Source organism: Nelusetta ayraudi, unplaced genomic scaffold (genome assembly GCF_046127955.1).
Source record: "Nelusetta ayraudi isolate G7.1 ecotype Tasmania unplaced genomic scaffold, CSIRO-AGI_Nayr_v1 ptg000135l, whole genome shotgun sequence".
Taxonomy (NCBI): Eukaryota; Metazoa; Chordata; class Actinopteri; order Tetraodontiformes; family Monacanthidae; genus Nelusetta; species Nelusetta ayraudi.
Window position 1 is genome coordinate 21182571 of NW_027466185.1, and position 12225 is coordinate 21194795.

At 43.7% G+C, this 12225-nt stretch overlaps 1 protein-coding gene across 1 annotated transcript; it reads left to right on the forward strand.

Moving 5' to 3' along the window:
- Positions 1 to 900: 900 nt before the first annotated feature.
- Positions 901 to 1881, forward strand: LOC142905146 (uncharacterized). Its single transcript, XM_076051656.1, has 4 exons — positions 901 to 986; positions 1094 to 1143; positions 1212 to 1813; positions 1855 to 1881. Exons 1-4 carry the CDS (start codon positions 964 to 966, stop codon positions 1879 to 1881), a joined length of 702 nt encoding a protein of 233 aa, XP_075907771.1. The 5' UTR covers positions 901 to 963.
- Positions 1882 to 12225: the final 10344 nt, after the last annotated feature.

Here is a 12225-nt window from a genome sequence, read left to right on the forward strand (position 1 = left end):
GCAAAGCTTAATACTTTGCTACTGAGATTTTTAACCTACAGATACCCGGTTGACGCGCTCGCTAATGTTGCTGTGTAGTGTTCAGGGAAAAAAAAGGTCCACACGCTCGTCGCTGTCTTTCTGTCTGTGGTTCAAGTGTATAAAAGTGGCTATGCCACTGTTGTCGTCAGGTGTTTGACCCGGAAAGGCAAACGGCATTTGACAGCTGGGCCCCGAAATGTTCGAGTTTGTTTATTCAGAATTTTGATGGACAATGAGAGTAAGTGTTGGACGATCTGCATCACAAGAAGAGCGCACCCACAGCACAAATAGTGCAACAACAAGTCAGTCTCAGATGAGCACAACACTGCTGTAACTGCACTGTTGCTGAAACGAACACAAACCATTCTGATATTTTCAATAACATAAATCATGTGCTGCTCAGAATTGTGTGACTAGAAATAACAACCTCTTCCTCACATCTACTCCCCCACTCTTTTACAACCATTCACTGAGTCAGTCACTCTATTATAGATATTGAGACGGACTTCACGTTGACATAGATTGAGATCTATATAGTCCTACAGACAGAAAATGGAAAGCCACTGGTTCTTCATTTTGTTTGTCACAGTTACAGTCGACTGTATCATTACTGAATGGGGAGGCATCATTAATAACATTAACAAGGCTGCCATGATGCTCCACAGAGGCGGCGGTGGATCTCAACCAAAAGCTGACAGGGAAGCCCGCGAAGTGTGGGGAAACTGAACAGAACAGAACACCTCTGAAGAACAGCATGGTGAGATAAGGAAGCTGCAAAGCTTCACCCTGAAACCTCATGAGCGCTCACCTGCAGGCCATCAGCCCATCAAGCGCTGATTGGACACAGGCTGTTTAAAAAGCACCTGCTGCTGCATCCATGCAGAGCAAGTAGCTTCTGGGGGTCAGTTGAGCTGCTGTTGCGCTGACAGGTTGAACGCAGGAATGGCTCGTGGAGTTCATTTGGGGTAAGTTTTGGGGTTTTTCCACCCCCTCTATTCCACCTTCATTCTTGTACACATTTCTTTAGGTCGTTGTCCTGTGTCTTCTAACAACCTTGTCACTTTGTGTGCAGGATCACGCTAGTTTGTTTGGTTCTGGCAGTGCATGAGAGCTGTCAGAAAGGTAAGCAGTATTAAGACACTTTGTTGAAACAACCTTGCCAGCCCACTAATGTTCTGGTTCTGTTGCAGCTAATGACGACCATGTAGTCCAGTCTAACACCCGTGAAGGGAGAAGACTGTATGGCAGTCATCCCCAGAATCAACTCAGACGGGCCCAGAGCTACGCCATCAGGCCAACTGTCATTGGGAGCAGCAGCAGCAGCAGCAGCAGCACCAACACTGCTTCAAACAACCAACGCCCCATTGGTGGATCCACGCAAACACTATCACGTCCCTCCAAGAGTGGCGTTTCATTCCGAGGCTTGCTGTCAACCTCGGGGCGAGAGGCATTGGCTCGTAAATTCAATGCGGAGCTGTACCAGAAGTCCAACAGTGGGACCACCTTGAGGAAGAACCCCAAGGTGCAGGACAACCGCCCTGCAGTCAACAGGCAAACTTGGTCAAGTCTGCAAAATGCGTATGAGGCTAGCAAGCGTCTGTCTAGCAGACCTACGCCGCTGTGGCACCAGCAACCCAACAGGCAGCAGTCTGCTGTGCGGAACCGCCCCACCCCTGCTAGGTCACCAGCCCTCTATGGCCGAGAAGCTGCTCCTCAGTCGGGTCCGGGTACTCGGGCCCTTACGTCAGCCACTGTGAGAGGCACAAGGGTGAGCCGCAAACGTGACTCCAAGGTCTCTCACCCTGGCCAGCGATTTGGTGCGGATCGTTCTAGAGCCAGCTCAAACTACTACAAGCCTGACTCCAGGAGACAAGGTGCAACATGGCCCAGCCTTAAAGCAGCCCCAGTAGCTCAGATATTCCATGACCCAAATTTCGAAGACCCACGTTACCAACCAGTCATGTTCTTAAGAATTCCGAACGCGTACGGGGGTGCCCTCATCATGCGCGCCAGGAATGAGCAGACCGACACTGTTCCTCAGCGTAGGGACCCTCCCAAGAGGCAGTGGCAGAGCCAGAGTGCGTGGACACGAAGAACAAACTCATGAGGATCAAGTCAATGGCTTAAAGTAAGTTTATCATCATTCTGGCGCATTTCCCTATGTGCTGGTTTCTAATGTGTTCATTCTTCCTGTAGGTGGGGACGACCAGCAATGGCATTTGAAATAAATTCATTTAATCAAATCAAACTCGTTCTGTGTGGTGCTTCTTGCCAAAGCCTGGGTTTCTAATCCCATAAAGTGTTCAAAATGGTGTACTGCAAAATGACTATTGAAATATTTACTGGGTTTGGTTTGTTGACATGCTGCGCTCAGGTACACTCGTGGTGAAATGTCGCATAGGGCCACTTTAAGGCCCCGTTTTCACTTGTAACTGTTTTGGGGGATTGGATCACGAGAACGGATCTCGCAGCATCTGTTCGCACTTGGCCATTAACATGCGTCTCGAGCGTACCACTTGTGATCGCATCACACACACCCCTGTCGAACCTATGCAAATGCAACATGCGTCATTTCCGTTTTTAACGACTGGGGCAGTAAAGCGCAAAACCACGGCGAGTTTTACATGACAGCGAATAAGAATCAACTTTCTGTTTGCGATCTATATCAAGTCACTCGTTTTAATTCTACTGCAGCTCGTATGGATCCGAACGAGGAGTAACGACTGGTGGGACAGAGTGGTGACGACTTTATTTTCGGCTGCAACGTTGCACATTTAATCTCATATGTGGGGAAGCTGCTCCGCTGACAAAATGCGCTAATCCGGAATGAAATTTATTAGCATGCTAATAAACGAGTCTAACAAATTATTTGTTTTCGCTTCTTGTTTGTAACTTTATAATGACGCCTGGAGGTGGGGCGCCGACCAAGTACGTACACGGGAGAGGTGAGTGGAGTAGGCGGTCCTTAATGTGGACTGAAGTCGCATTCTGTTCGCACGTCCGTGACGAATGCGTTTTTATGCGATTTCGGATGTCAAAACGGATTTGGACTGTTTGCACTTGGTCATTTCATGCGTTTTTGGTATTCCGATCGGCAAAAAAAACGCATGAAATGACCAAGTGCAAACAGGGCCTAAGGCACACGTGTTACTTTTGAGTAAGTCCATTGGCATGAATATTTCGCTCACTCGTGTCCTAAGGCCGCATCAATCTTAGTTGGGTTTTTTTGCACACAAGGTGTGTCTTGGTCTTTCTGTGGCCCATATACTCCAGCTGACCCCAACAACCCTGAGTGCAGGATGAAGCAGGTATCTAAACTGGATTGGGGAAAGTAAACGTTCCAAAATGGATTAACTGTATGGCTTTAACATGCATGCTGTGGGATCTTATTTGTAGAGTGTCAAATATGGCAAATCAAGGATGTGATGTCACTATCCAGAAAGGAAGTGCTTTAGACAGGAGTTTGACTACTTGCCATGGCAAAATTTTTCTTTTTGAAACACCACTGCTTGAGCGCACATTTGAGTACAGTTAATAAACCAAAAATGACTTCACGTGGGATTAAAATGTTGCACAAGTAAGTGTGTATAATACCACAAGCGTATGAATGAGCTGGACCTGCTGCAGTTGATTTAAATTGATACTGAATGTAACCCTAAATCCGGAGGATCTACTTCTGTTATAGGTAGAGTTGCCAACTGTCCCTTAAAATATAGAATTGTCCACTATTTCGCAATGAAATGGCCCGTCCCGTTTTGAATTGAAACGGGATGGGGTTTGTCCTGTACTCCTAAATTGTCTTGAACATAAATTTATTTTGGACGCAACTCATTGATTTCCATCGTTTGCTTTCAAAACTGTAACCTACGTAGCTGCTCTTTCTCTCACACCAGTCGATTTTACACATGTACAATCTGAGAACCAGCCTTGTAGGGCCCTCCCATATAGATGACACCAAGTGATTTTACCTCATTAGAAGACCAGCCAGGAAGTTTAGTTCCATTATCAGGATTGGGATAACTCCATGTTGCTTTTAGATGCCACTTTTCAATCACAATCACTCACTAGTGATGAAGGACATTGCATCATTGTCACACTTGCCCTTATGGGGTCTGACTTGACCTGACATGCACAATCTTTTTGTCATGACATCAGTCGACTTTGCACACTTGTTAAATCCTAGGGCCTTCCCATATGGATTTCATTAAGTGATATTGACATCAGTAGGATGATTGTCAATGTCTTAACTTCAGTTATTATTATGAGTCTTCTCTTTCCCTCTGAGCCGTTACATGTTGTTTTCAAAGGAGATTTTGCATGTCATTCATTGCAGCCCCCCCCCCCCCCCCCCCCACATGTTTTTATCTCACTTGCTGATACTTGTAGCAATTTCCATGTTGACTCAAATCTAAGTTTTGCGCTAACGTGTAGCAACCTTAATAATTTCTGAATGTTTATCATGTTTATCAGTTCCTAATGTGCTCTTGTTTTTAAAAGAGAGGTGAGGGTTGAACTGTGGTTTTTAGTCTATTTTTGTCTTTGATGTTCAGATTTCCTCACAGCTCCATCAGTTATAATGGATAATTATTCCTTGTTGTTGCTCATGCCGCGGAGATGAAGCGTTTTGGTCCAAACAACAATATGCGTTCAAAAGAGTAATCCATTTGCATCATGGACCCTTGGTGATGAAAAAATTCTCAATACATCTGTTTAAATATATAGATTTGAGTGCTGTGGAATAAATTTGGGTCTCAACTTCATGATGAGGAAATAAATGTGGATCCTGAGGCTCCACCAGTTAAGAACCACTGCTTTAAACCATCATCTGCCTTACTTTGCTATGTTGTGTAGCAAGGCTGCGTTACCAGTCTGCCACCTGGCCATGGCAGACGCCTCCATCAGAAACTACTGTTCCCTTTCGTGTGCCATGACATTTAAGGTAACACAGCATGAGCGCGCACAAGATTTCAGCAGTTCGAGTATTCAACCTAATTAATTCAATTATCCATTAGTTTCAACCAGAGTGGTGCATTCTTAAAGTTTACTTACATATTTCTGTATTTGCAACAGCAACCGTCACACATGATGATTTTTTTTTCTTTTTCTTTTTTTTCCCTGTTTTTGCAGGAGAACCAAAATGATACACTGAAGCCAAAGGCAACTTCCCAATAGACCCACTGTGAGTTCCTCCAAGACCCAGATGACCTCCTGCCCTTTTTAACTTCCCTTCAGAACAGCTTTTGTACGGAAGAGGATTAGAGCCACAAGAATAGAAAAAAATTAAGACCGAAGATTCGAGATTAAAGTTGACGTAAAAAAGACGAAATCTTTTGAATAAAATCGAAATTTTTCAAATTCAACCTGAAGTAAGTCATAATGTCGAGAATAAAGTCAAAAGGCTCTGCGTGCAAGTCTAGTTGAGTATTTCTGTTTTTGCCTGTTTCCTGACTACTGTTTTCAGCAGTTCACTTTTAATTGTGGGTAACTGGGTTAATCTACCACCCATATTCATCTTGAAATTTCCACTTTTTTCACAAAATTCCCACTTTAGTTGCATTGACTTTATTCACAAAATCTCAACTTTATGCACAAAGTTTTGTCTTTTACGTTGACTTTATTCATGAAATTCCATCTTTTTACGTGGACTCTTTTAGGACATTTTGACTTTAGTCGCGAAATTTCAACTTAAAACTGTTAAAATCTCCTTCCTGTAATATTTCTTTCTCATCTTGAGGCCCTGATCCTCTTTTGTACTTTTGTATTGAAACAGCGACATCTTGTGACAAACTGCTAGAACATACAGCCAAGTTAAAAGGTGTGTACACCGCCGACCGCCTCTTCTACCTCTGCCTCGACATCCAAAAGGCAAGATGAGCGGCGTGACGTGTGCACGCAGTGCACCAGAGCGTTCCCTCTAACGCTGTCAGCGCGAGCATTCCTGTGGGAGAGTAAACAGCTGGGGGTCGTACTGTCCCGTCATCCTCCTCAACACCCTGCTTTACTACTGCTCCAAGCACTTCGGCCTCACCACGGTCGAGCAGCACCGGCAGCTGTCCTTTGCACACGTCCTGTGCGGCACCAAAACCAACCCCGACCACACGAAGACCACTTACATGCGCTTCTATCCCCCGTTGCTCGTGAAAAGCACAGAGTCAGGTGGGGGCTGAAGGGTCAAGCCGTTTGCTTTATGTCATCTGTCGTGCTGCCGGAGAACGAAGACAACCCTCTTCAGTGTCCAGTCAAGTTCTGCAAGTTCTACCTCTCCAAGTGGTTTGTTGCCTTACTCATTCATATGGCACTCTTATTTTTACATATATATTTACACGCTTCTCTCTTCAAAAAAAAAAAAAAAATGTAGGTTGCCTTTTTTAGCAAGCTATGAATCAACCTTGAGGTCAGGGGGAGTAGCAGTTTAGTAGTAGTTATTATTATTATTATTATCATTCATTCATTCATTCATTTTCCATACCCGCTTAGTCCCGAGCTCAGGGTCACGGGGGCTATCCCAGCTGTCTTAGGGCGAAGGCAGGGGACACCCTGGACAAGTCGCCAGTTCATCCCAGGGCCACATAAAGACAAACAACCATTCACACTCACATGCACACCTACGGACAATTTAGAGTGTTCAATTGACCTCACATGCATGTTTTTGGAGTGTGGGAGGAACCCGGAGAGAACCCACGCAGACACAGGGAGAACATGCAAACTCCACACAGAAAGGTCCCAGGCCCGGAATCGAACCCACGACCTTCTTGCTGTGAGGCAGCAGCGCTAACCACTGCGCCACCGTGTCGCCAATTATTATTATTATTATTATTATTATTATTATTATTATTATTATTATTATAATACAGTAGATATTTATTGAGCACAATCTTGAAAACACTGGTTGTAAGTAGTCAGACTGAATAAGATGATATGAATTGTTCCTGGAAGCTCTGAACTTTAGCATCCAAGTCAACACATGTTGGAGCTGTTGTGCTGTTAATCCTTTTTTCAACCAAGCGAAGGCTGTTTAAATATGTAATTATGTAAATATGTATGTATGTATGTATGTATGTATGGTTGTGTATGTACATACACATATATTTACATATATGTATACATATACGTACACATATTTACACACAAGTGTATATGTAATGGTAACCTTTAGTTCATATCCCAAGTTCAGCGGATGCCTCAGATCAACGCGTTTCTTCTGAACATCTGTTCTATCTCTCGCAGCTCCGACACGTCAAGGGAGCGCACCGACACCCTGTACCTGCAGCCACTTCACTCTTGTTTTCCCAGCAGCCCTGTGTGGTTCTCTTCAGTGCCGCTGGACGACCACACACTGGAGACCATGCTCGTACAAATTTCCGCTGTACGAGGGCTGCACTGAAGTGAAAAAGTACAGACATCAGATGGCAAAGCTGTTATGTCTGATGACTTTGGTCCTCACTCGGAATGAGAATGTGTTAAGATTTTAGTTAGTTTTTTGTCTTAATACTTTATTCTGATAAAATTAGTTCCACAATTGACACCTTCTGGCTGCTAACCCTCTTAATGTTTTTGAGAAGCTACAGTATGTTCCTTTAACTCTTATATATATGTATTATATTCTAATTTTATTTATTTATTTTTTTTTACCAGTTTTCTTTTCATTTTCTATTCTTTCCCTCTATTCAGGGTTTATGTTTTTTGAGTAAAAGTATATTACGAATCAACATGTTTTTTTGTCTGTGTTCTTGCTTTACCTTTAACTTTACCTTTCTTTACAGAAGATACTACTTGTTTTCAACATTGTAGAACCTCCTGTTGGGAAAGACCAAGACTGCTGCAACCTTTCCATTTTTGAAACACTAAAAAAAAACCAAAAAGCAGAATCAGCAGCGAGTATGTTACCTAGTGGCTGACTCAGAACACATCTGTGCACACAAGACTACAAAGTTGACTTCAAACTAGCCTTGGTGCTTTGTGTACTCCACTGTGCCTTTGTGTTTTGCAGGCTGCCATTTGCTGACCTACAATGTTTGTTTACAGCTTCCTGACCTTATTCAATCTGTGGAACCCTAATCTAGTGATTAGATTCCATAAAGCTGTAGAACTGCTAGTTGCAGTGGTAACCAAGAGCAGCCTTTTAGGTGCTTTGATTTCATGATGGTATTTTTGCCTGGTATGTGTTAATAGAAATGATGTGACAACACAAATATTTCAAGTCATTTTAAAAATAGACCAATGAGATCCCTGCTACTCAAAAAAATAAAAATAAATCAAACTCAGTTATTCAGTTTAGACAATTAGCCATGCTTTAAAAAAAAATAATACTAATCTCAGTGTTGAAAACACTGAGGCCCTTGTTTGACCCTGATCTGCAAGCTACCTAGTCTTTGGAATGACGACTGACTGGGCCAACTGAGGATGTACATAGTACCAGTACAGTATTTATTTAGACAAACATGGTTTGCCCTGTGAAAACACACGTTGCTCTCTGTTTCCAATCATGAAACGCTTGGAGCAGCTCCTGCAGCAGAAACCGAATGGCTTGAAGTACACGTCGAGGAAAATCAAAAGTCTGGACGTCTGCAAGGGCGTGAGGAGAAGCTTCTTGAGATGCGCCACAATGCACTGGAACACCCATTCTCTCTTTGCCCACATGGCTTGCTTCACCAAGCCCGAGCTGCCCATCCTCCTCAGCAAATCTCTCTCCACAGCCTTGATGATCTTCTTGGTGTTTCTGTCATTTAGCTCCACCACAATCTCGAGGCCCACTAGCTCTGCCAGGAGCATATCTTTCAGCGTTTGTGCGATGGCACTGGCTTCGCTCGGATGGAAGTAGTAGTTGCCCAGGATTTTCTTGACCAATTGCGTGACCACAAATGTGCATAGGCCGTCTAGTATTGGGTCTGCTTTTGTTGTGACTTCATATCCTTCGTCCTCATCGCTGACATCTGACTGACTCCTGGTGTTAGATGTGTTGATTTCAGGTCTTGCTCCTTCCTTTGTCAACGGTTTCTCTGCAGTCGGAAAACGGTTAGCCAGTTCTCTGTGGATCTCCTCCAGGGTATCCCTTGTGACGCCACCCTTTTTGCCGTGCTGCTTTGCCTGTTGGTTCAACCACTTAGCTATCTCCTCGGTGCAAGCGTTCACCTCGGCTTGAATCTCCTGCCGGGAACACACCATTACGCCTTGGTCTGGGTTTAGGTGCTGGAGTGTCAGTGTGCACAGACGCTTTCTGATTAGTTTCTTTCGCTCTACAGAAATCTTCCTGGCTGCCTTGCCATGACATTCCTCCACTTCTTTCTTTGTCTCCTGGTCTTCATCTGCTAAGACAATCTTATCCACCAGCAGATCCACCCCATCAAGTAGCCCGAGTAGTGACTGATGTCCTTCAGTTGGCAGGGCACACTCATGTTTGCCTCTCAGCTTAGTCACGAGATTGATGATGGACATTTTGGTGAAACTACGGATGAGAAGAGCTGAGATCTTGCTTTCAACCTCTTTCCTCCAGCACAATGTTTGTCCCTCAGATTCAGATTTGCTGTCAGCCACAATGTCCTGATCCAACTTGTTGTCAAGCATCAATGGCACGATCTCGCTTGCCACGTTCTGAGTGTCCCTGAGGATCATCTGTAGAGTCCTGTTGTATTCCTCAAGTGTGATATTTGCCTCACTGTCTATGACATTTATGCCACTTGCCATTTTCTCCAAGATTTTTGTGACTTTGACAATGGTGGACCCCATTAAAGATGATACATCTTTTTCAGGCGTTACAGGCGTGTCCTGCTCTGCGTCCGACGTCTGACAGACTTGACCATCATGCAAGGCTGGCAAGCACGATATCCATGCTGCGTGTTTTTGAAGCATTTCCACCAGGAAGTCCAAATTCTTGTCTAGCATGATGGTAAGACAGAGGTTGTCGAACGGCTTGCTTCTCTCCCCGTTGCCTCCGCTGTTGCTGCTCCTTCCTCTAAAACTTTGCAAGAGCTCAACAGTCACCACGTGCGTTATTTCTTTCATCAGGAACTCGATCATTACCTCTTTGTCGCCATCCCAGATCGCCTCGAGAACAACTTTCATCTCTACGTTGCTGAGTGAAATGCTGTCGCCCAAGCATTTGAGGACTTTTTGCTCGGAGAGGGTGAGATTCTGAAATCCGTTACATCCAGAGTAGGTTTGGGATAAATGGGACGGTAAGTCATCCTCAGGTTCTTTGCATACTACACAGTCTCTGTATTTGACAGCAGTAACGACAATTTGCATGCAGCAGTGCTTGACAACAGCTTCTATGGTCTTTTCAAAAGCTCCCAATTCTAACTCTGCCCACTCTACTGCCGTCAGCTTCTCCTTAAAAACTCTGACAAGTGGGTAAAGAGTTTCAATTGGGCCCTGTGCAGGTGCCTTATCCATCCACTTTAGTTTGCCAGAGAGTGAATGCCAAAGTATCGATTTTCATAATTTTTGTGTGGCTTCTTCTTGAGCTACAAACCAAACTTAAATGCGGAGGCTCTTGGCACAATGTGTGAAATTTCGTCAGTTTTTCCACTGAATTTTGATGTCAGCTTTCATCCAAAGTGTTGCATTAGTGCTGCCACTCTCCTTCTTTGTCAGTGTCCTCCAAAGACAAGGCAAACATTTAAAATTGCAAAAAAGATGTCGCAACATTTCAAGAAGTTTGAGATCAAAGCAAAAATTCCTAAAACTCCGCCCCCCACTGCTTTATCTTAGCAAGTGCAGCTACATAGCCACCAGAACAGTACGTGGAGAGGTGTGCTCGAACATTTTCTGTTGCCACTATTCCTGCACTCTCGGTCTCTGGATGTGGGGGCGGGGAAGTGCTGCAGCCGTTCCCAGCTGTCTTTGGGCAAAGGCAGGATTAGATAAGTCGCCAGTTTATCACAGGACCACTTCACACTCACACCTGCAGGCAATTTGGAGTTCCCAATTTGCCTCTCATAGTTGATTTTGGACTCTTGAGAGGAAACCAGGGTATCTAGCGACACTAAGGCAGACACAGGGAAAACATGCAAAAAGAGGCCCATGTAGGACAACCATTTTTTTAGGACATTCATTTTTATGTAAATCAACCTTTCAAAAACAGAAAAGCATTTTTTTTGTTTTAGCTTGTATTAGTTTATTACATTTATGCATCATCGTACAATGGTCTTTGACTTGAGTGCGCTGGAATAAAGTTTCCAAAGCTCTGAACTGTTGTTACTGCAAGATGTTGACAGTACTTCTTCTGAGCCAAGTTTCAGGTTCTTAAATATGTGAATAGGTCACTTCTGTTGAAAAACAGAAATGTAAAAATATGTTGAACTTTGCTTTTGCAAAATTCTTCTTCTTGGTTTAGGGCGGGGGGGGGGCAAAGTATTTGGACCAAATCCCTGTCAACAGCCTTGATCTCCCCATAGCAACTGGCTCAAGGCTTTAACATGAACCATCACTTTCAGAGATCCCAAATTGGCCATTTATCCATGAGGTGGGAACCCATTATTGGTTACACGCCATCACCTGACCTGTTAAAGCTGCTAGCACAGTCTTGAGCTAGACAAGAGAAAGAATATTTTGTGCCATTGCCCAGAATGCAAGTCTTGCATATTAACCAAGATGAATTTCTTTGTGTCATCTGCTCCATGTTGTCTAAGCTTGTTTCCAAGACCACTGGTAAAAACTGGGGTAGCAGCAACTTTTCTCCCTTTGTTCTCCTCTGAGTTCTGCCCCTTTCTTCTAACTTTGTGGAAAGCACAGAAACTATGATATTAAATATTTCTTCCCACAAAAACACAACAATCTCCTTCCTGCGTCAGTCCCAGAGCACTTCCAAAATGTCATTAATCTCTGCATCAGTCAGTGAAATAGTTTCACTCAAGTACTGTACTCTAGATACTGGAATTCCAATTCCTCACTTAACTCCTCAATTTCAACCCTCGCCCTTAACCCTCAATCTTAGCCCTCAATCTTTGGCCCTCAAAAATAAGTGTAAGGGCTTATTAGAAATGGGACACCCCTTAAGTGCAGTTACGTCTTGACAAACCTCGTAAAGTAAAGTAAATAAATGTTACGCAACAACGATGTCAATAATCCATAAAAAAGTCTTAAACTAATGGTTTCGTAATATTCATGTCTTTTTTAACTAAGAAAATACTTCCATTTGTAGCTCGCTTTTACATCGTCATCTTTTTCGAAGACGTCTTGGCGAAAATAAATTTTTTGAGATTG

Excerpts from the sequence above, each read along its gene's own strand:
- LOC142905146 (XM_076051656.1), top strand. The coding sequence starts at position 964 with ATGGCTCGTGGAGTTCATTTGGG. Across the intron at positions 987-1,093 it reads GCTCGTGGAGTTCATTTGGG|GATCACGCTAGTTTGTTTGG; the intron begins GTAAGTTTTGGG and ends CTTTGTGTGCAG. Across the intron at positions 1,814-1,854 it reads GCCGCAAACGTGACTCCAAG|AGCCAGCTCAAACTACTACA; the intron begins GTCTCTCACCCT and ends GGATCGTTCTAG.